The 21,314-nt window shown below is 51.4% G+C and overlaps 9 protein-coding genes across 9 annotated transcripts; 4 read left to right on the top strand and 5 right to left on the bottom strand.

Moving 5' to 3' along the window:
* The first annotated feature begins 10 nt into the window (after positions 1 to 10).
* On the top strand, positions 11 to 2,514 carry AUEXF2481DRAFT_43162 (uncharacterized protein). Its single transcript, XM_013485376.1, has one exon. The coding sequence runs from the start codon at positions 48 to 50 to the stop codon at positions 2,040 to 2,042; it is 1,995 nt and encodes a 664-aa protein (XP_013340830.1). The 5' UTR covers positions 11 to 47; the 3' UTR covers positions 2,043 to 2,514.
* AUEXF2481DRAFT_68787 (uncharacterized protein) lies at positions 2,350 to 4,385 on the bottom strand (the record flags this gene model as incomplete). Its single annotated transcript, XM_013485415.1, has 5 exons — positions 2,350 to 2,513; positions 2,583 to 4,095; positions 4,159 to 4,178; positions 4,237 to 4,277; positions 4,333 to 4,385. The coding sequence occupies 5 exons, from the start codon at positions 4,383 to 4,385 to the stop codon at positions 2,350 to 2,352; spliced, it is 1,791 nt and encodes a 596-aa protein (XP_013340869.1).
* A 489-nt stretch (positions 4,386 to 4,874) lies between these two features.
* Positions 4,875 to 6,996, top strand: AUEXF2481DRAFT_7769 (uncharacterized protein; the record flags this gene model as incomplete). Its single annotated transcript, XM_013485315.1, has 6 exons — positions 4,875 to 4,934; positions 4,991 to 5,096; positions 5,159 to 5,310; positions 5,363 to 5,854; positions 5,908 to 6,606; positions 6,661 to 6,996. The coding sequence occupies 6 exons, from the start codon at positions 4,875 to 4,877 to the stop codon at positions 6,994 to 6,996; spliced, it is 1,845 nt and encodes a 614-aa protein (XP_013340769.1).
* A 1,459-nt stretch (positions 6,997 to 8,455) lies between these two features.
* On the top strand, positions 8,456 to 9,069 carry AUEXF2481DRAFT_32278 (uncharacterized protein; the record flags this gene model as incomplete). The annotated part of the gene is made up of 2 exons (XM_013485342.1): positions 8,456 to 8,566; positions 8,623 to 9,069. 2 exons carry the CDS (start codon positions 8,456 to 8,458, stop codon positions 9,067 to 9,069), a joined length of 558 nt encoding a protein of 185 aa, XP_013340796.1.
* Positions 9,070 to 9,942: 873 nt separating this feature from the next.
* Positions 9,943 to 11,648, bottom strand: AUEXF2481DRAFT_43151 (uncharacterized protein). Its single transcript, XM_013485375.1, has 4 exons — positions 11,178 to 11,648; positions 10,904 to 11,031; positions 10,593 to 10,752; positions 9,943 to 10,527 (listed from the first exon to the last, which is right to left on the bottom strand). Exons 1-4 carry the CDS (start codon positions 11,300 to 11,302, stop codon positions 10,005 to 10,007), a joined length of 936 nt encoding a protein of 311 aa, XP_013340829.1. The 5' UTR covers positions 11,303 to 11,648; the 3' UTR covers positions 9,943 to 10,004.
* Positions 11,629 to 14,514, bottom strand: AUEXF2481DRAFT_429741 (uncharacterized protein). Its single transcript, XM_013485446.1, has 5 exons — positions 14,375 to 14,514; positions 12,295 to 14,321; positions 12,116 to 12,237; positions 11,958 to 12,040; positions 11,629 to 11,900 (listed from the first exon to the last, which is right to left on the bottom strand). Exons 2-4 carry the CDS (start codon positions 14,288 to 14,290, stop codon positions 11,990 to 11,992), a joined length of 2,169 nt encoding a protein of 722 aa, XP_013340900.1. The 5' UTR covers positions 14,291 to 14,321; positions 14,375 to 14,514; the 3' UTR covers positions 11,629 to 11,900; positions 11,958 to 11,989.
* Positions 14,515 to 15,343: 829 nt separating this feature from the next.
* On the bottom strand, positions 15,344 to 17,099 carry AUEXF2481DRAFT_47965 (glycosyltransferase family 15 protein; the record flags this gene model as incomplete). The annotated part of the gene is made up of 5 exons (XM_013485395.1): positions 15,344 to 15,694; positions 15,746 to 16,166; positions 16,220 to 16,306; positions 16,364 to 16,768; positions 16,825 to 17,099. The coding sequence occupies 5 exons, from the start codon at positions 17,097 to 17,099 to the stop codon at positions 15,344 to 15,346; spliced, it is 1,539 nt and encodes a 512-aa protein (XP_013340849.1).
* A 1,041-nt stretch (positions 17,100 to 18,140) lies between these two features.
* On the top strand, positions 18,141 to 18,692 carry AUEXF2481DRAFT_32274 (uncharacterized protein; the record flags this gene model as incomplete). Its single annotated transcript, XM_013485341.1, has 1 exon — positions 18,141 to 18,692. The coding sequence occupies one exon, from the start codon at positions 18,141 to 18,143 to the stop codon at positions 18,690 to 18,692; it is 552 nt and encodes a 183-aa protein (XP_013340795.1).
* A 51-nt stretch (positions 18,693 to 18,743) lies between these two features.
* Positions 18,744 to 21,218, bottom strand: AUEXF2481DRAFT_7763 (uncharacterized protein; the record flags this gene model as incomplete). Its single annotated transcript, XM_013485314.1, has 1 exon — positions 18,744 to 21,218. The coding sequence occupies one exon, from the start codon at positions 21,216 to 21,218 to the stop codon at positions 18,744 to 18,746; it is 2,475 nt and encodes an 824-aa protein (XP_013340768.1).
* Positions 21,219 to 21,314: the final 96 nt, after the last annotated feature.

Here is a 21,314-nt window from a genome sequence, read left to right as displayed (position 1 = left end):
TCTTCACTTTCCATCTCTGACGCAAGTCAAATGTGAAGCAACTTGTCATGTCGACGGCTGAGGATATGCTAGGCGTCGAGTCTACGACACCAACAACACTCCAAGAAATGAATGCGACCATGGTTTCTGACCCCTCAGTGACGGGCGATGTCACTCAATCAATTGCACCGCCTTCCAACCAAGCAAAGGAATCCGCGCGGGAGGAGGGAGCCGGCCACGACGATTCCCACTTGTTACGTCCCATCGATGCTTCTTCCTCGGACTCAACGAGCGTAGCCCAGCAGATCTCGGACAACCGCGAACCCTCATACATCAGACAAGAAGCCACAACAACACAGATCCGCCAAGTGCCGGAGAACTCGACCATCGCAACCCTCAAACACGAACACAGCTCGCGCACACAGTCGCCACTACGCGAATCATCGGTTCCAGTACCTTCGACCGAGATGCCTGGCCTAATCACAACACCTGCGCCGGCGCCTCCCAAGAGAAGCCACCACAAGAAGAAGGGCGTCGCAGCAGCTGCCACTACTAAGCGTAGTGCCGTCGGTCCTGCTAAGCGCAGCCACAAGAAGAAGGTTGTCGCTTCTACGGCCGCTACACCTGCTCAATCTTCACCAGCACCACGCTCCGTGCGCGCTGCTTCCTCGCCAGCAAGATCCTCACCTGACCCCGATGGAAATGGCGACCAACAATTCTCTGGAGAAGAGGGAGAAGAAGAGGAGGATGGTGGAGCCATCTCGGATGATGAGCTCTACTGTATTTGCAAGCGGCCTGACACCGGTACTTTCATGATAGGATGTGATGGTGGCTGCGATGACTGGTTCCACGGAAGCTGCGTTAAGATTTCGGAAAAGTGGAAGACTTTGATCGACAAGTACATCTGCGAGTCTTGCAAAGCCAAGGGCCGGGGTGAAACGACGTGGAAGAGAATGTGCCGTCGCAATGGTTGCGGTATGCCTGCTCTGGTGTCAAAGGGTACAAAGTACTGCTCAGACAGATGTGGCCTCCTCTTCATGCAGGAGATGATATCAGAAAGAACTCGCAAGAGCACAGAAACAACCAGCAGAGCGAAGAAGGGCCAGCAAACCGCAAACGAAGACTTGGGCGCTAGAGGCGGCATCATCAGCGCAGGCGAGCTCAAAGCCCTCTTCCTCACCGCACCCACCCTTGAAGGTCTAAAGAGTCTCGGCGATGGCTCCCTCTCACCAATCACCGCCACCTCACCAGCCGCCAGCACCACAAAGAAAGAAACGAGGGAAACACCCCTATCCCACGAATCCGCTCTAAACGACATCGAACACGAACGTATCATTCAACTCACACACCTGAAATCCACCGCTCGCGACCGCCACGCCCTCCTCAAAGACCGCGCGAAATTCGTCGCCATGCTTAAGACCGTGGCGTCCCGTCTCGCCGATCACAGAAACCTGAAGCCCAAAGACCTCTGCGGCTTCGACTCTCGTCTCACATGGGGAGAAGACGAATTCGACACATGGAGAGCCTCTCCCGCCGGCAAAGAAGCTCTAAACATTGGCAGTCTGCCCTTACCCGATGAAGACGAAGATGCGGATATGGATGCTAGCACGAACGCCACCCCTACACAACAAGAACCCTGCACAAAGAAAAAATGCCTCAAGCATCACGATTGGGCTAAGCTCCAAATCGAAGATACGAGATTTGAGATTACGCAAAATGCTGATTTCATGAGGGTGTTGGAGAAGGAAGAGAAAGAGATAATCGAGAGGGCTAGACTGAGAGCTAGAGAGATCAAAGCTGGTGGTGTGGGTGGAACGGTCGAGTTCCATTATCTGACGCCTCCGAGGGAGAGTCAAGAGGACAAGGAGATGGGGGTGAAAGCTGTGGTTGTTATGCAGGGTGTTGAAGACGCTGGAGATGTTGATATGGAGGGAGAGGATGTCAAGATTGAGATTCCTGAGGACAAGGAAGTCAAAGTCGAAGTTGTTGACACCGAGGAACAACAGAACGATGACGAGGACAAGGAGGTTGACATGCTGGATGCCATCGAAGCTTCCATCTGATCACTCTTTGTTCTTTACAATGCATAGGAAAACGGCGTTTTTATGGGGCAAAGGAAAGGCAAAAACTAGTTATACCCCTGAGTGGAAAGCAGATAGGCAGCCCCAAAAAACAGGCACAATCATCGAGAGCTAGAAAAGCATAGCATAACGTCCACGCACCGAGCATTTCAATCAATAGCTCACTTTCATCAGTCAACGCTTATGCAAGAAGATCTTTTTCCATTCTATTCGAGTCCATTCTTTTTTTTTTCAAGAACACCGGGATATCTACTGCATTTTACTCAACAAAAAAGTCTCGGATAATTCTCTACAGGAACCACTCAAGCTCAATCTCCATGGCAGAGACGGGGAAGGGCAGTTCGAAGTTCTTGAGTACTGTCGGGTGCATGACACCGAAAGTGCCGACTCTTTGAGGCTTGTCACCAAGCTTGACGAAAATAGCTGCCGAGTGGCCGGCGAAGAAAGTCGGGTCTGCAAAAGCACATTAGCTTGGATTCACATAAAAAGCAGTCGTGATATTTCAAGGGTGAGCCAGCTTACCATCAACTTCCTCAATCCAGTAACCCTTGACAGCAGGGTTGCTAAGACCCTCCTCCTTGGTGATGAAAGCGCTCTTCAACATCAACATGATACGATCGAGCAGACCATGAACGACTTCAAAGCCCGAGCTCTTGCCATACCAACAAGCGGCAAATCTACGTTCATTTCTGCTCTTTCTCTCACAGCTCTCATCCTTGAGCCCGACATCACTGACCTCGAAGATCTTCATGGGGACAGAGTGATGCTTGTTTTCACGAATGGTCTTGAGGAGACCGGGTAGCAGACTTGTGCGCACGATTTGATATTCTTGTGTTTTTGGGTTTTGGAGGCGGACGGCGAGGTTGTCGTCGGCGCGGTTGAGCCATGTGTAGTTTTCGTCGTAGGAGCAGAGGATGAGGGGCATGACTTCTGACCAGCCGGCCATGGCTGTTTCGTTGCGGACAATGTCGGCGAGGCGGTTGATGGGGAGGGCGGCTCCGACGGAGGTGGTTGCTGAGACGAAGCGGCGCTCAAGGTTGTTGAAGCCGTAGGCGATGGCGGCGTCTTCCATGATGTCGGCCTGGTGCAGGACATCGGCACGGGTGATTGGGACGTCGACGTCGAGAATGTCCGGTGTCGATGAGGGCTTGGCGTGATAGCACATCTTCTTGAGCATGTCGCAGATCTCCTGAGGTTGAAGCTTGAGACCGCAAATAGAGTTGATGTAGCTGACTTCGGCCTGGGTGGTGCGAGGAGTGAGGTCAGGAGCCTCGCGAGTCTGGCCGTTGTGCTCAGAGATGATCTTGACAGGCTCAATGGTGAAGGGCTCCTCGCAGTACTGAGAAAACATGGAGACAATCATGTGGTTAACGATTTCCAGCTTGGTCTTGTCGGTGGCTGTAATGTCAATGAAGACGTTCTTTGTGTCGAGAGTAATCTTGGAGTGGTTTGAGTTGATGATTGGGGGCATGGAGAGAACGGTGCGGTTGCTGTCGTAGATGATTGGGTATACAGGCGAGTCGCGAATGATGTGTAGGTAACGCCCAAGGTGCTTGTCCTTCTCGTAGAACTCCATCATTTCCTTTCCGGTCATCTCCTTGGTCTGGTTCAGGGGAGCAAACTTGATGTCCTCTGGCTTTTGGGCCTCGTAGGTGAAAGGACCCTTGATTGTGTCGAGATCATGAGTGCCAATGGCAACAAGGGTGCGTTGTCTGGCCAGGTTCTGGTGAAGCTTGTCCTGAAGGGCGATGAAGGATTCGTAGCGGGCCTTTGTGAACTTGATATTTCTCAGAACGGCGCATGAGAAGTAAGGTCTGATTTGTGACGTCTCTTCCTTGACGGTAACGGTTTGAATCTCGCCATCCTTGGGAGCGACCAGGCGGTAGTTTGGAGGGGGAATGTTTCCGAGGAAGACATTGAGGTTCATGGCAATGCCCTCGAAGCAGAGCATATCATAGCGGTTGGCAGGGATCTCGATCTTGAGCTGCGGCGGCTCCTCGACGCCATCGACAACAGGGCGCTTTGAGTCGGTAGTCTGCGATGCGCATCAGGAAGCGTCCGAGAAGGTATGAGCATGGTAGGCTGGGGGAATGCGTACGTCTTCATCGAGTTCAATACCTGAGAGACAAAAGGTTAGCAAGAGACAGTAACGATAGGCATGACAACAGAGACGTACCAAACTCGAAACACAGCTCGTCGAACTCTTGGGTAGTGTAGCTGGACAGAGTTAGACGAGTCTTTTGTTTGATGGTGGAATTCGAGGACAGCATACTTCTTGCCGAGAGCCTTGAAGAGCTCGGCCTTGTCAACCGAGATAGTAGGCATTTCGGTGTAGATGCCTTGGGTCGGGATATAATTTTCTTGAATTGGTATGCGGGTGAATCATAGACCAGAACGGCGTCGCAAGGTGGGACAGCAAAGTCGGGCTTGGCGGCGCCGCCAGAAACTCCAGATGGCAGCAGCGTCGAGCAACAGCGACAGCAGCAAACAGCCTCCTCCGTCACGCACTTCCACCCAATCAATCATACTCGTACCTACCGTCGCCGCCTTTGTCGACCCGACAAGCTCCCCGTCGCACTATACCAACATCCAGCTGTCGCCCCTGTAAACAGGTACGCTCCACCGCTAGACGATTCCTCCGACACGTCTACTGGCCCCCCTCTCTAATTACACCATCAACGCCGCACATCACCTTCCTGCGCACACAGCATCAACAAAGTCAACCACCACTGACACGCGCAAAGCTGTTTTCCCGCGGGCTGTACGTCTGCCCACGACGCTCTTTTCCCAAATACAAAGCTCAAATCGCCCACCATGGATGCGCAACAGAACGACGAGCTGTACCCCATCGCCGTCCTCATTGACGAGCTCAAGGTCCGCCAATCTACGAAACTCTATTTCCATAACACCGCTTCTGACCCCTTCAATAGCATGACGACGTCTTGCTCAGACTGAACGCTATCCGCCGTCTGTCTACCATCGCCCTCGCTCTCGGCCCTGAGCGCACCAGAGATGAGCTCATACCCTTCCTTGATGGTACCGCCCCCCATGCCATGCCATAGCCGCTCGAGGAATCAATCACTAACGTCTTACAAAAGAATCCGTCGAGGACGAGGACGAGGTCCTGACCGCTCTCAGCGACGAGCTCGGTGGTTTCGTCGAGTACGTTGGTGGTCCGGAGTACGCTCACGTGCTGCTTTCTCCTCTTGAGAATCTCGCTGCCATTGAGGAGCTGCTTGTCAGAGATAAAGTCAGCTTTCCCACTCGTGACACACCACTGCAGATTTACTGACAACTTCTAGGCCGTCGAGTCACTCAACAAGATTTGCGAACAATTATCAACCGAACAGATCGATCAGTACTTCATTCCCCTGATCGGCAGACTCTCAAAAGCAGACTGGTTCACCGCAAAGATCTCCTCTACCGGCGTCTACAAGGTCGCATACACCAAGACCGATCCCCAAACACAAGAGTCTCTGAGACAAGGCTTTGCACAGCTCGTTCACGATGATACTCCCATGGTCCGCAGACAGGCTGCTATCAACTTGGCCAAGTTCTTACGCGTCATGCCGCCGAATGTTGTCATCGAGGAGATGATTCCTCTTTTCCAGCACCTCGCCAGCGACGATCAGGACAGTGTTCGTCTCTTGACTGTTGAGATTCTGGTTGCAATTGCAGAGACCGTCCCCAAGGAGCAGCAATCGAGCCACGGCGTCCTTCTCACCGCACTGAGAAGTCTTTTCGAGGACAAGAGCTGGAGAGTACGCTACATGGTTGCAGAGAAGTTCGAGAAGGTTTGTTTGTTCTGCTACCGGCTCTCGCGATTGTCATACTGACTAGTTCTCAGATCGCCAAGGCCGTCGACGACGAGGTTGTCAGCCGTGACCTTGTACCCGCCTTCATCAAGCTCCTCAAAGATACCGAAGCCGAAGTCCGAACTGCCATTGCTGGCCAAATACCTGGATTCTGTGCTCTTATCGAGAGAGACGTTCTGCTTCAGGAAGTCATGCCCGCTGTCGAGGAGCTCGTCTCCGACTCATCGCAACAAGTGCGTGCCTCGTTCGGTACCCAGATTAGTGGTCTGGCTCCTATTCTCGGCAAGCAGGAGACCACCGAACACCTCCTTCCCATGTTCCTCCAGATGCTCAAGGACGAGTTCCCCGATGTTCGCCTGAACATCATTTCCAAGCTTGAGCTCGTCAACGACGTCATTGGTATCGAGCTCCTCTCACAGTCGCTTCTCCCTGCTATCGTCCAGCTCGCAGAAGACAAGCAGTGGCGCGTCAGATTGGCAATCATCCAACATCTTCCTCTCCTGGCTTCTCAGCTCGGTGTCAAGTTTTTCGATGAGAAGCTTTCTAGCCTTTGCATGTCTTGGCTTGGTGACACCGTCTTCAGCATTCGCGAGGCCAGTACTCAGAATTTGAAGAAGCTCACGGATGTCTTTGGTGTGCAGTGGGCAAATGAGGCCATCGTTCCTAAGGTTGTTGCTATGGGCGGCCACCCTAACTACCTGTACCGCATGACCACCTGCTTTGCAGTCTCGGTAAGTCAATGCTGATGAACTTCATGATGCCGACTCTTTGCTAATTATCATCAGACTCTCGCCCCTGCATTGTCTCTTCCAGTCATCCAAGAGTCCATCTTCCCTATCCTGTCAAACCTCGTGTCCGACCAGATTCCCAACATCAGATTCAACGTCGCAAAATCATATGCTGTGCTGGTTGATGTCTTGAAGCGCTTGCCTGACACCGAGTCAACGGTTCTATCGCTCGAGAAGACAGGCAAGACTGGATCTGGAAGTCCCCAGGGTGATCAGCTTATCCGCGAAGAGATCATGCCTAACCTGGAAAAACTCATGACTGATGACGATGTCGACGTGCGCTTCTTCGCAAGCCAGGCGGCCAAGAGCTACAGCGATGCAATGCAATCATAATCCATCTCGCCAAATGCGAGGTTTGGAAAATAATCTCTGCCTTTAGAAGTACTCGGTATCACGAGAAAAAGAAAGAAGAAAATACCAGGCACTGCGGGAAGCTGCATCGTCGTTATACCTTACTTGTTAGAAATGAATACAAGAGTTGCACAAATGCTTGTTAGTCTTCTTTGCATTGACGACAGAAGTCCAGATGGTCGAGTCAAGGTCAGACTAGGCTGTGGCCGAAGAGTGAACAAGGCCTTTTTTCCAAAGAATGCAGTTGACACAACAAACACACCATTCTCCGCATGGCGCCGAACATCCCCATTATTTCACTCACTCCTGAATTTCGAGGATGTCACATGTTTTGGAGGTTATTCACAGCGGTGGTTTGTGGGCGCTGGACGTTGAGAAAGACGTTGTTGATGTTGACTCCCGGGCAGTCGCGAGTATGTAGGGCAGTTGATTCCCCCCAAACGGTAGATTGAAGATGGATAGCCGTGATATATGTCAATCAACGGTCGCTCGCTTCTCTTAAACTTGCAACAAAGAATGGTCAAAGTTTCACCTCCACAAAAGCCATTCTGGAAATGCCATGTGCCTCCTTTTGCAGCGGTCAAATTCGAGTTACCAAAGTATGAGATCGACGTCAGGATGCCTTTCTGTTGCCTGAGGAGCGAGAAGCGAGGGTCACTCCTGTCTTCACGAAACAAAGCAAGACTATCGATTACGGGCTGATAGGGAAGTATGTGCATTGATTGTGACTGTCAATCCAGGCCTGTGCACACGGTGCTCACCCACATGCGTGCCTGGATCTGTCCTCCCGAAATGAAGATGCTCTCAACATGCGAAGACACTAGCATAAGCCACTCCATGACTCGGCGGAGAAAGACGCGCGTGTCGCACAATATGTTGCAACTTGGCATAGGCAGAGTCGACGAGGTTGGGATCGTTATTGTCAATCTACTGTATAGGGGCTTGGTGGTGGCTGTTTTTCTGGGGCTGCCGTAGAAAGCGGAAGGTCAACTCAATGTGCAACCAATGATGCTCCCAACAGTGCAAGACGGCAATCTAGAGATATGAATACCATCTGGAAGCTTCGAGCCAACGGTCGTGTCGGTATCTCCTTGCATCGTAGCCATGAGCTCGGATCGCCATGGACCTGCATTAGGGTGTCGGAGACAGGAGGACGCAATTTCCCAAACAATTCCCCGGCCGACGTCGATCACACACCACCCTAGTTATAAACCACAGCATTGCTCCAACCAAAGCTGCTCTCCTTCGTCTTCACCATCCAACTCACTACAATAATCAGACTTTGGTCGTTACACTCTTTACAAACCAACTATCACTACATTCTTTACAAACCAACTATCACTACATTCTTTAATAAACCAAACTCACCACCTTTTTTCTAAACCTACCCCGACTTTTTACATAAACTCCAAAAACCAAACACCAAACCACATCAATCAAAATGCGTTTCGCTGTTGTCGCCTCTGCTCTCTTCGCCGGCCTTGCCGCTGCTGCCCCCGCCGTCACCCAGACTGTTCACGCCACTGAGATCGAGACCATCACATCCTGCGGTGTAAGTTCGATTTGAAATATCAAAATCATAAGATATGTAAACTAATCCTCGCTTAGCCTGAGGTTACCAACTGCCCTGCCCGTTCTGCTTCCACCGTCGCTGTCGTTGTTCCCACCTCGGCCCCTGTTGTTGCCGCTGTCCAGAACACCACCGCTCCTGCACAGGGTCCCTCCACTGTTGTCCTCTACTCCACCAAGCAGGTTACCATCACCTCTTGCGGCCCCGAGGTCACCAACTGCCCTGCTCGCAGCACTGTCATTTCTCAGTCCCTGATCAGCGTTGGCCACACCATTGTCTCCTCCATGCCCGTTGTCCCCACCTCTGCTCCCTTCCAGATGGTCAACTCTACCCTCCCCGTCGGTCCCCAAGGCACTGCTGCCTCCACCGGCTTCGGTGCCTCTGCCACTCAGTCCATGCCCTCCTCATACACCGGTGCCGCCGGCAAGCTCAACGCCGGTATGGCTCTTGCCGGTGTTGCTGGTTTCGCTGCTCTCCTCATCTAAGCGAGAAACTCACCCTTTCTTCTGCTTTTGATGTTTTTTAAGCGCTCTGCAACGATTCCAACTACCCCTTTTTTCTTGACACGGCATGGTTCTGTTCGTCTTTTTTTTAAGCATGACAGAGGGTGGGACATATGACTCGGCCTAACGGCATCGAGCAATGATTCCTCTTATCCTCTGGGAGAGATTTTCCTTTGTTCACACGCACTTTTTGAGGATCGAATCTGTTTTTCGTTGGCACATGCACAGCAAGGCACATAATCAGGTCCGATATTCCTGGATAACTTCGCATTGAAGGTCGTTTGGAGGGTTTTTACAAATGAAAAAAGAGCTTACTGGAACTTGTCTTCTCTCTGTTGTCTTATCACTGTGACAATAGTTCGCTTCACCAATCGTCTAGCCTGACAAGATTGAATGGGGCTTTCAGCTAGGAATGCTCTGCTCTTGTAAGTAGCGTCATTTGTCTTCCTGCAAAAATTCGTACAAAGCTACTGAAATGAAACAGCACAGGAGAGCGTAAGAGAACTAGAAAAATATGCTGGAAGCCTCTATTACTAATCCAGTTACTGAAGGTCAGCTACATCGAAGTCTTCCACGAATCATACAAGACCATCATTCCAGTCTTGCCATCTCATCCGAGATTGAAGCGGCCAAGAATCTCTGAATCATCCATACTAGATGATATCTCGATCAAGCATACTCAATATCCTCTGGATTAATGTCAACCTCATCGACAATCTGCACTTTGATACTACCCTGACTCAAGTCAGCGCAGATATTCATGGCCTCCACCGCCTCTTCAAGCTTAAACACATGCGAAACCAATGGCTTCAGATCCATCAATTTGCCCTTGACGGCAGCAATTCCCGCCGGCCAGGTATCGGTATACCTGTTGATGAATTTGAGATTGATCTGTTTGGATATCAGTATGTTTCTTCTTATTCGGATTGAGAATAGCAGGGACGATGTATCGCCAAAGAAAAAAAACTCACCTCACCAAGACTCAAATGCATAAAAGGGATATTGTTGACCACCGGCCTGCCCACACCAATAACCATGACAGTACCACCCCTTCTAACCGCAAATGCACCGGTGACAATACTGCTCTCCACACCCGTACACTCCAACACCGTCTCCGGTGCCCCATACTCATGCTCTCCAAAAAGCTTTCTAATATTCTTTGCATTGTCTTCAGCAGAAGCGTTACGGTCTACTTGAAAGGTTTCGCAATCGGGAACCAGTTTTTTGGCAAAGGCGAGGCGTTTGGGCTCTAGATCTGTGATGATTAGAGGGTGGGCGCCAGAGGCACGGGAGGCGAGGAGGGCGATGAGACCGATGGGGCCAGCGCCGCAGATTAGAGCGCCGCGACCTAGGGTTAGTCCTGCGCGACGGATACCATGAAGAACGACTGAGAGGGGCTCTAGAAGTGCTCCCTCTGCAAAGCTGACATTATCAGGGATTCTGTTTTGCTTGCTGTCAGTATGGTTTGTCTGGAAGGCAAAGGGCGAAAAGGGGGGGAGGCATACTTGTGAAGCCACTTTGCAGGATGGACTTTGAAGCGTTGGAGGGTTCCGTGATGAGGCCAGACTCCCGAGAACTTTACGTCCTCGCAGAGGTTGTAGCGACCTTCTCTGCAGAGCCAGCATTTCTCGCAGGGGACACCGGGTTCGACTGCGACTCTATCGCCTGTTTTCTTCAAATCAGTTTCCTGTTCGTCTCTCGTCTCATCACCCCTCTCTCCTCTCATTGATCACTTGATTTCATGATCGATCAGGGAAGCAGAAAGGTGTAAAGAGCAACGATGGAAAAGAAAACAAGAGGGGAAAAGAAAACTGACCAGCCTTGAACTCCTCCACCCCCTCGCCAACCTTGAGTACAACTCCAGAAGCCTCGTGTCCCAAGATACAATCACTCTCCACAATCAACGGTCCAATCCTTCCAGTCTTCCAGAAATGGATATCAGATCTGTAAAAGCCTTCCACATCAGCAAACCAGATCTTTTTTCGCCTTCTTCTCTACCTCTCATTCTACATCCCTTTCTCATGTATGTCAAAAGACAGGGAAAGTGTAGGAGATGATGAAAGGATACTGAGAAAAAAGGATAAACTCACCCACAGATTCCAGTACACTTGATGTGTAGCAGTACTTCTCCTTGTCCAGGTTTATGAATCGGTGCTTCTGCCATCTTGATCTGGTGATCTGCAGTGACCTGCAAGGATGGATTGGAGTGAGGCATAATCGGCTATATGACCCTTGGATAGTTGCTCTATGCGTCCTTGTCTTGTATCAATAATACTTCTTGGCTTCTTCCAGAAGTTCTTGAGATTTTCGAAATGGTTTGACTGTAGAAAAATATGAGGGAACAGCCCATCTCCATACCTCATAACCTCTTGTACTCCTTTATATATGCTGTCATCAAAAGGGCACCTTCGGATCGCTCAATTGGCGCTTCGGTTTACCCAGTTGGGAGCCGAAACGGTTCACCAAGTGCGGGGTGGTCGTTGACGCGCCAGCATGGGAATACCTTATTTTGCACATTTGGCTAAAGACGAAAGAACCACATGATGTTGTTTTGCATGAACCACGATCGACCTGAGCTTGTGCTTGTGTTTACAGTCAAAAAGCATGTTCATTTCCATTCGCTTGCTTGTTGAGAGGCGTGCTACCTGGAAAAATCCTTCCGAATAAACTCCGTTCCTGTGTCTCTCTCTCCTTGTAAAAGCACGCCTCCGAAGCAAAAACGCCAATCCAGAACCCGAGCGAAATGTGATGACCGAATCACTACAATGAGTGAACGAACCCCTTTGTCAAGCGCCAATCGTAACCTCGTCGCCCTTGAGAGCTGTGTGAGTGAAGACCATCTAAGAAAAAACGCCTGGGCATGAACCTACCCATTCAACATCTAAGCATGCTGTCGTTGCAATCACTTGAGCTTCTTGTCAGGACCCTTGTCCTGCTTGCGAATCTTGGCGCCCTTAATCATGTCAGTAACCGGCGAAGTGGCTTTCTTCGCCTTGGGCTCAATAACGGTCTTGATGGTCACCTTGACCTTGCTGGCTGTGGAAGATGCCTTGCAGCGCTGCTTAAGAGGTGATGATTTCTTAAGAGCATCAACGCCGGAAGAGAGCTTGTTCTGGAGCTCTGCAAGTCGTGCCTTCATCGATGTCAAAGCTTGAGGCATTACAGGTCTCGGTTTGACGATGTTTTGCTTGACGGTAGTAGACTTACGGAAGAGTCTTGTTCTGATCTTGAGGGCGTTGGTGCGAGCTCTGACAAAGTGACGTCTCTGAGGGATGGTACTCTTGACAAAAGAACCAAGACTGGAGGTCTTGTTGTACGTGAGACCACCCACGTACGACAATCCATGAGACGTGCGGTTCGATGCCGAGCCAATGGCGTTTCCAGTAGACTTCATACCTTCGAGCATGTTGCTGCCAAGAGATCTGACGCGGTAGACCGACGTGTTGAAGACGGATCGAACATCAGAGATAACCTTGGCCTGGGCGAGCCTGGCCGCATGATGGACTTCGGTAACATCCTGTTGAACACCCTTCGCGGCGTTCTCGTAGGTGACACGCTGAAGGAGACGGTTGCCAAGATCGACCTTGACTGTCTCATTGCGCAAAGGGGTGTTAGTAGAGAGCACACTGACCTGAATCTGGCCGTGAGCGTCGGTGGAAGGCAATGAAATCGAAAGGACTCCATCAATGATACGACTGTTGTTGACGTGACTCAAAGCCTTGCCATTCTTGAAGACACCAATCTGTGCAGACTTCCAGTAGGCCTTGGGAAGGGACACAAGAAGTTGATCCGACTTGGCGACATAGACATGGACAGCTGTAGGGAAAGCGACAGCAGTCGTAGTAGAGTTTCCGGTGACGCTGGTGGTAGTGGGGTAGCGAAGGATTTCGCTTGCGTTGATGCTGGACAGTCCAGAACTGTTCAGAGCGACTTGGAGTAGAGGTGTACGGAGAGTCAACTCGGAGGCGGGGCTCTCTTGATAAAGGAAGTACGCCGGCAGGCTGGCTGCAAACAAGACGATGAACAACCCGAAGATGCTCTGTGCAATGGTCTTGAGGATCGAGGAGTCGAACATCGACATGAGCTTGCTTGTCTCCATACGCTTAGCTGTCTGAACGAACATCTTGTCCTTCTTTTTCTCGGACACTTCTTCAGTTCTGTTGGCGAGGTAGGCCAAGTGACGGCTCAAGACATCGTCTTCCAAAGCATGGAAAGCGCTTGAGGAGAGCGGTACTTGACTGTGGAAGTTGTTCTCGCCCTCGCCATCAGAGCTCGAGACAACATACATACGTATGCAGTGGCCACCCTGGGCAGTGTGTGGGATGATACATGACGAGTCCATGCCGCTATCAGTCAGGCCGAAGGAGTCGTCTTCAATCTCCATCATGGAAATTCCGTGGAGGGCGATACTTTGGGCAAGCGAGACGAGGGCCTTGTGGAAGCTGACACGATGAAAAATGACCAAATCGGGTTTGGTTTCTCCCAGAGCATGTGTCTTTCCGTCAGAAGTTCTGATCGATGGACAAACGTCAGGAGCGGTGTCGAAGGTGACAGCACGAAGTACCTCGATGGGCATGGGTAGCTCATACAAAGAGCTCAGGATAGCATCCTCGGATTGAGCACAAGATGCTGCGGTCAAGACGGAGTCTCTGGCCTCGGAATTGCCTGTGACAGCACCAACAACCTTGGCCACGATAATGGCAACGTCCATGTTGCTCTTGTTGGCATCGGCCAAGTAGACCAAACGGAAAGGGCGGTTGGGCATCTGGTAAGGCTTGTCGGCCAGTGACAGACCGATGACACGGGTGTAGTCAGCGGTACGGAAGGGCTTGACGACAGGCTCCGAGGAGATGACAGGCATACGCTGAGCCATTGTGGGTGTGTCGGGGATGATGGTTCTGTCACTCATCATGACACGCTCCATGTCTTCCTCGGACGGATCCATCTCCTGATAGCGAGCACGGGCAGCGAGGGCAGGGATTTCGTCGTAGCCGATCTCATCGTAGTCGGCATCACTGGCGGCGTCACTGATGGTGTCACCGTTCGAGATGGAGTCGACATCGCTGACGCTCTGAGCATCGGTGTCAGGTGCACGGTTGGTGAGTGAAGGCAACGAAGGGGTGAAGCCGTCTGTCGAGACGCAGTCATCCAAGTAATCATCACCTTCCTCGTGATGAACGAGGGGCTCAGTGTGAGCCGTCATGTTGTGAAGGTTTGATTTTCGGGGAAGAGTCCTTTAGCAATGTCAGAATATGATGTAGAAGCGTCGGAGGAGGGGAGATGTTACAAGGAGTAGGATGCACGATGTGTTGTGCTGAAGACGCAAAGTGTTGGAAGTTGTGTCTGGAGTGGCACGGTTTGCGTGCAAGTAGCGACTTCCGGCTTTCACAGGCGTAAAAAGACGTGTGTTGGAGTGCGTAAATCACGCCCGAACGGAGAAGTTACGACTTAGGGCAGCTGGCAACCCGGTTGGAAACGAATGAGACGAGCTGGCAGTGGGCTTGAAAAGGATAGAGGAAAGGAACCTTTGGTGAACAGCGGGCCTTATCTGCGTGTTCTCGATCTTTTGGTAGAGGTAACAGCTTACCAGACAGATTATTGGGCCGCTGCAGCCTTGGAGGAGGGGTTGACCAATCGAGTGCGCCTTCAAGGCACCTTGTCTTAGCCTAGAGGGGCAAGCCGAGTGGATATGAGTTGATTCTGCTTTTCACAAAACAGTGCCTTCGAGACGCCGACAGCAAGCTTGGAGTACAAGTCTGCAAAGTCTTGACAGCAAGATGGAAAGCACGAAGGGCTGTATGACCGGGCGGAAGTAGGTAGAAATCAAGGTGGTGCAAACACCCCGCAGTCGTTGATAAGACAAGCTTCGGTGTGCTGCACCGTGATGGTTGCCGCCTTGCATGTGACGAAAGCCTTCCCGAAGCCTTTCGGACCTCAGCAAAACACACCATCAACCTAATGTGCGAATCATGATACAGATGTGACAGTTGTTTCTTCTAGGAGAAAACGTTGACTCGTATATGTATCGTTACTATATCATGTACGATCAAGAATCAAAAGATAGCTGTTGATAGCACCAGAGGTCAGCGAAAGGCACAAGACAACCGGAAAGTGGTGGGACGAGATGGGATCCAGGTCCTGTATCCCTATGTGCCGTTGATTCAAACCGATCAAATAACTCCATCCCAGTGCATGATCGCTGCAAAAACGACTCGCGCCTCTCATGCGTATAGAACAGCCAATATTACATCCTCGATCATGCCTGCCCAGGAGTAATCCAACCTCCCGCAACATCTACCCAGTTTGGGAGACAGCTGCCCTCTTTGAGCTCGACTTCTGGCACTTCAGGGTCACATCTGCATCTGCAGCCGACACCATTTTCCTTCTCTTCGTCCCACTCCTCCCAGTATGCATCTTCCTCGATTCTTTTCTTCTCGTCTGTCGTTGTCATCTCGAGGTACGGCGGACGTGGCTGCTGGCGAGCCTTTGCGTTCGCTGGACAATGAGCGATGGTTGTGTGTCGGTACCCGATATCACGGAAGTAGTGGACCTGATGAGTGTCCAGAAGAACGCCTGCCGCGAGCGAATGGATGGGTGCATCACCCCACTATGAAGAGTCAGTAAAGCATAGGACGGTGTGCAGGAAACAGAGACTCGCCCTTTCCATCCAGAAGCCGCCACTCCTGTCCATCATCTGGAAGAAGTCTTCGTACTCCTTGCTTCGGAACCAGTCGAGTCTGGCAATCTCAAAGTTACTCCAGAAATGACACATGTTGTATGTTTCGCCCTCCATGGACTCAGGATCTACATCGGGAATCGTGCCGGCGCCAGGCTCTGTACGAAGGATGTCTTCAGGAAGAGGCTTCTTGTACTTCGGGTCGTCCTTTGGCAGCTCATCCGCTGGCTTCTCCGGCTTTGGCTCGAGGAACATGTCCCAGAGACCGGTCGAGGTGATGTTCTTGACTCGCTTGTAAGCCGATGCGTATCTGAAAATGTTGGGCACTGTCTCCTTGAGCTCCTTGACGGCAATGGTGAATCCGTAGGTCTTGTTGTTGCGCTCCATGTGAACAAAAGGATCGCTGGAGTTTGTCAATACGCTGCATCAGAACAGAAATGCTGTAGTTGAACATACTAAGTAATATCACAGAAGTACTTGATCTCGGGCTCAACGCGCCAGTACCAGTCGTACTTCTGAAGGAGCTCGTGCTTGTAGAAGAAACTGCAGATTCGTTAGCTTAGGTCCATGTGTCCGAGTCGGTTGGCAAGACAAGCGTACCCTGAGTAAAATCTACACATATGGTGGTAACTCTCCATACCACCATACATGATAGCGGCATCACCCTGTTTTCTGATGCCCTCCTTGGCCACATTGTGGTCAACCCAGTCGGGGAAACCCCACATGCTAGGATCGATCTTGCCAAACTCGACATTCGAGCTGACGTGCTTGCGGACCTCGTCCTTGAAGGTCGAGTTGAAGTCGCCGTCATTCAGAAAGACGTATGGGTAGTGGAACCATCTATTGAAATGTCTCTCCATCGACTTGAGCGACTGTAGCACACCTTCGAGCTCCTTGTTACGGGCGAGGACGACGAAAGCGGCGTTGGCACGGGGTTGATTGGTCTCGAGGGCTGGGTCTTGACAGCCTGTGACGAAGACCTTGTCGTGCTTCTCGCTGATTTTCCTGCGAGCATGACGTTAGCGCAAGCACCGAGAGTAATGAATGGGTAGGCATCGTACCTAATGGACGGCGGTGCGCCTGCAGGCATGAGTATTCTGCCAGCCTCTGTAGGGTGCCGGACAAAAAGCAGAAGTATTAATATTACGATCAAGCATGGAAATAGCAAGACCAGGCCCAGAGGTATTGAGATGCGTGAGTTCTCTCTCAGGCGTATGCGTCGGCGAAAGAAGGCTAACCTCGGGGTTATCTTCTCTGCGCTTTTGGACAAGTCATCGTATGAAGGCAGCTTTTGCGCTGTGGGCAGTCGCTTGCGGACGTCTTGCAAGAAGTTCATGTTGCGAGGAGACGGCAGCGCGTGCTACCCAAATGCGAAGCTATATCAAAGGACAAGAAAGGATTTCGAGTCGAGAATTGAGTTGGCGATGAGGTATGCGGCGTTGCAAAGCTGTTCCGGAGGAGTAGGTAACGAGCGACCGGGAACAGACAAGTCGACAGGGCGAAGCGGACGTCGCGATTCAAGGAGAGGTCAACAGGTGTGCATCAACTGGACGCATATGAAGGATACTCGAGGCCGCGACGAGTTTTCGGCGGGTCGTGGTTGTCGGCTCTCAACAGACTGCGTGATGACACGCAAGGATGTTAGGGGGCTGGCGCTGAAAGGGTCTCGCTCGCTACCACGGGGTCCGGTCTGTTCGCGTGTGCTCTGACAACTCGTTCTATACCGATGTCAATTGTTTCGTTCCAGCACTCTGCCGTTTCTATCTCGATCAAGCTATTCAAGGCTATCTGGGCAAATGTAAATTCCTCTCCAAGACCCTCTTTCTGCCACCTATGTCCAACGTGTAGACGGCTGGTTGCTTCTTTCCTTCTTACGCAAGCACTTGGCATCGGCGGCATCCCACGTCTCGCCCGGCGTGGTTTGTCCCATGGCTGATCCACGCTTCACCCACTCCGTGAAATGAGCTATTCTCCACCATCTCCATTGCTGCAATCCAAGCTTCAATCTCGAGTCACGCGATACCGATCTCATCAAGTGAACGAATTGTTGTCGAGAATCACGTACCTGAGCACTGAGCAACTGTCATCCGAGAAGACCATTATCACTGTGCCGATCGCGTTGTTGTGCACCAATCCAGTCAAGAAACTTGGGAAGCATTTCCAGAACTATCAACACTTCTTTTCAACAACGGGACAACAACTTCGTTGCATCCCATAACACGTGTTCTCCCACCGTATCTGCTGGCAAACCCAAGTAACCAAATATCCGCACGACTGCCAAAGTTACGAGGTAAACCGTCCAAGGTCAGGGTGCTCTCACTTCACACCAACATCACCAAAATAAAAAACCACAACCACTCGACACCCAACCACCAAAATGAGCAACATCAAATCCAAAGACCTCACCTACGACAAAACAGCCTCCCAACCAGCCTTTCTCCAACGCCTCCGCGATCAAAACACCGCAATCTCAGCCTCAGGTCGTCAAGAACAACCCGTCGCCCGCGCACAGCGAGCGAAAAAAGCTGGTGATGACGATGACGACGCGCCAATGTATGTCTTAGAAGGCAGCTCGGAAACTCTTACAAAAGCCGAGTATGAGAGACTTACTGCTGGCGATGGCGATGGCGATGGTGAGGGGGAAACTGATCCAAAGGCAAAGTTTGGAGATGTCAAGGATATGGTGACGGGAGAGTTGACGGGGGAGTGGCCAAAGGCTTCAGGAGCATTGCCTGATGAGGATGAGGTTCCGGCGCGGACATCTGCGGCTGTTGATGCTGGTAAAGCGACAAAGAAGCGGAAGATGGCTAAAGTCGTCGGTGGTGATGGGAATGAGGAGGCCGCAGCAACAAGCAAAGATGAAAGCAAACCAAAGAAGATCAAGAAAAAGGGTAAGCCGATAAAGCTGTCCTTCGGCGATGAGGAATGAGAATGACAAGCGTCTATTGGTAGACAATCACGATTTGCTACGTACGAATATCTACAGTGGGGGCAACTCCTCGCGATCGATGGGACAGACGAGTCTGAACTTCATCCAGCCCTCGAGACAGCTAGAATGGAAGATATGCCTACACGGTGTAACCATGTACTTCCTCCGTTCCAAGACCAATGAGCCAGTCGTGATACCCTCAGCCGCGGACTCCCCATTTAGCACCGGCACCTCGATCTCGTGCATGCAGATAGCGCAATCAAAGACACGTTTGCCTTTGTCCTTTGCCTCTTTTGCCTGCTCTGGCGAAGGCGTCGAGGTAGTCGCCCCAATAGGCAAATTATTAGCTTCCTCATCATCTCTAAGGATAGGGTGGTAGTCATAGGCCGGTGGCACCCAAGTACCGCTCACGAACCAACGAGGACCTATGATCTCCTGACTCAACAGCAACAACACTTGTATCCAGATCCAGCCAGCCAGTACACCTAGATCGATCAAGTCAACAGCCGCAAACAGAACGTTCTGTTCGTAGCCATAGAAGTATGCAAACGGCATGAGTCGCAGCAAAGATTCGCCGGCTACAAAGTCCCAGCGTAATGCATGCCGACAATTACGCATGCAATTACGATGGATCTGTGGAACCCAGAAGGATAGATAGCAGAAAGCCAAAATGGTAAAGTAGCCTCGTCGAAGAGCCGGTGGCCATGAGGTCGCATTCAAGGACAGGAACAATGTGACCAGTAGAAGGAAGTAGAAGCGGGTATAAAGAGAACCAAATCCTGGGGCACGTTGGCCAGCCTCCACTCCTGTAGCTGCGGTATTAGGAGCGTCTTCCTCAGCCTGAGTGTCTTGATCCGAAGGGATGAAGACCGGCGTGGCTCCGGTATCGATCGGTCGTGGAGCTGTTACAGGGGGAGGCAGCGTTTCTGCTCCTGCAGCGGTGATGACCGGCATTTGTGATGGCGTAGATATTTGAGCGGGTGCATTCTCCATCGTGCCCGATGGAATTGTAGGCGGAGCTACAGTGGTAGCCGCTAGTTGTTGTATTCGCTGTCGCTCTTGCCGTTCCCTGCGTTCTCTTTCGGGCGCTTGAACTGCCCATATGTCCATCAAGAATCTCATCCCGAAGAAACTTACACTCATGAAAGCGAGGAAAGCAGTGGCTATCAATGGCACCCAAAGAGCTTGGATGAAGAGACTGATCAAGCAAAGGACCATGGTGATAAAACCATCACCTAGCGATAGCATACTTATGGTGTAGAAGCTGATTCTGCTTCTAGTGGAAGGTGTGCTTGCGTCACGCATTTGACGTAGGAAGAAGAACAGTTGCCCACTCATGATAGCGGCGAACAGAAGCAGATGTCGTCTTGCTCGCTCATATTCGACCTCAAGCTTGAGACCACGCAAGTGATTGGCTTCCTGCGGTGCAAAGTCTGGTGGTCCTTTTGATTCGAGCACAAAGCCACAATCTGGCGAGAATGCCACCATTGAGAAAGCGATGTGCTGAGTAGCCGGAATGGATGCACCAGTTGGAAAGCGAATTTCCTGCTCGATGAACGACAGCAGAGTTTCCTGATCAGGTCCAGGCTTGACTCCAGGCACTGGCACCAAGTGTTGCTGAAGGTAGACAATCAAGTCACACGTGGGAGATGGCGAAGAGTCGGAACTACCATCGGGGGTCGGCGCCCAAGGACTAAAGCTTTGCAGATAGCCATCCTCCTGGTCGCGAATAGTCATTCCAAGCGTGCGATTCAGTAGTCTCTGGGCAGAGTGGTAGTTGTAGTCAGACAGGGCCATGTGTGGCAATGCGAATATACCAGCAAACTTGTCGGTAGTGGTAGCCAGCATGATGTTGCCGGTATCTAGGAAGTGTATACCAAACAGCCTACTGTCCCAGGAGTCACCTGCCTCTGCATCTCCTACCGAGATCTGGGCTTTCACCTCCCTAGCCACTCTTCTATCCCCATGCCATAATAGCGTCTCTTGTGTATCTGCCTCTTCGAACCAGACTTCTAGCGAACCAGACTTTGCCGTGACGTTCTTGTTGAAAGATCGGACTGGTATTGGGCCAAAAGGACCGACAGGCGAGTATTCGGTCATGTTCAGCCTGGGCGGCACAACTGATGTCTGTACGGGCGAGCGAACCCATTTGCCGTACATGGTACCAGTTACATTTCGGTACAGCGGCAGCGCCGGTCTATCGTCCTCTCCACTACCGAGACGCGCCAGATTGTCGTGGCCTAAGGCATGTGCTACCTGGTGTCTAGCACGTTCTTTGACGAGTGGTAGCGCTTGCCATGCGAAGAGGTCATCCTCTCGGAATCCGCTCATGTTGAGCCACTTGTTCTGTACCGGGTCGAAGTCTCCAAAGCGTGTCTGGTTGAGGATAGTCAAGTCATGATGTTCGGTGGTGACGACGTGTTCGAGGCGCGAGCGGGCGCGCACCAGTGGTTCCTGACCAGGTGGTGGCGAGAAGAAGATGAATAGAAGGATAACCAGTGCGACAATGGCTCTCGGATCGGCCATTACTTAGGTTATGCTTCAGTCGCCCGCCATTCTACCTTGGTGTTCAAGATGAGGAACAAGTCGCATGACCATGTTGTCACCGACCCTGCTCTTGTC

Source organism: Aureobasidium subglaciale, assembly GCF_000721755.1.
Source record: "Aureobasidium subglaciale EXF-2481 unplaced genomic scaffold scaffold_22, whole genome shotgun sequence".
Taxonomy (NCBI): Eukaryota; Fungi; Ascomycota; class Dothideomycetes; order Dothideales; family Saccotheciaceae; genus Aureobasidium; species Aureobasidium subglaciale.
This window is presented reverse-complemented; position numbering and strand designations above follow the sequence as displayed.

Excerpts from the sequence above, each read along its gene's own strand:
- AUEXF2481DRAFT_43162 (XM_013485376.1), top strand. The coding sequence starts at position 48 with ATGTCGACGGCTGAGGATATGCTAGGCGTCGAGTCTACGACACCAACA.
- AUEXF2481DRAFT_43151 (XM_013485375.1), bottom strand. The coding sequence starts at position 11,302 with ATGCCTCACTCCAATCCATCCTTGCAGGTCACTGCAGATCACCAGATC. Across the intron at positions 11,032-11,177 it reads AAGTGTACTGGAATCTGTGG|ATCTGATATCCATTTCTGGA; the intron begins GTGAGTTTATCC and ends AGGCTTTTACAG. Across the intron at positions 10,528-10,592 it reads CCTGCAAAGTGGCTTCACAA|AATCCCTGATAATGTCAGCT; the intron begins GTATGCCTCCCC and ends CAAGCAAAACAG.
- AUEXF2481DRAFT_429741 (XM_013485446.1), bottom strand. The coding sequence starts at position 14,290 with ATGACGGCTCACACTGAGCCCCTCGTTCATCACGAGGAAGGTGATGAT. Across the intron at positions 12,238-12,294 it reads GATCAGAACAAGACTCTTCC|CTTTGACATCGATGAAGGCA; the intron begins GTAAGTCTACTA and ends TAATGCCTCAAG. Across the intron at positions 12,041-12,115 it reads CATCTTCCACAGCCAGCAAG|GGCGCCAAGATTCGCAAGCA; the intron begins GTCAAGGTGACC and ends GACATGATTAAG.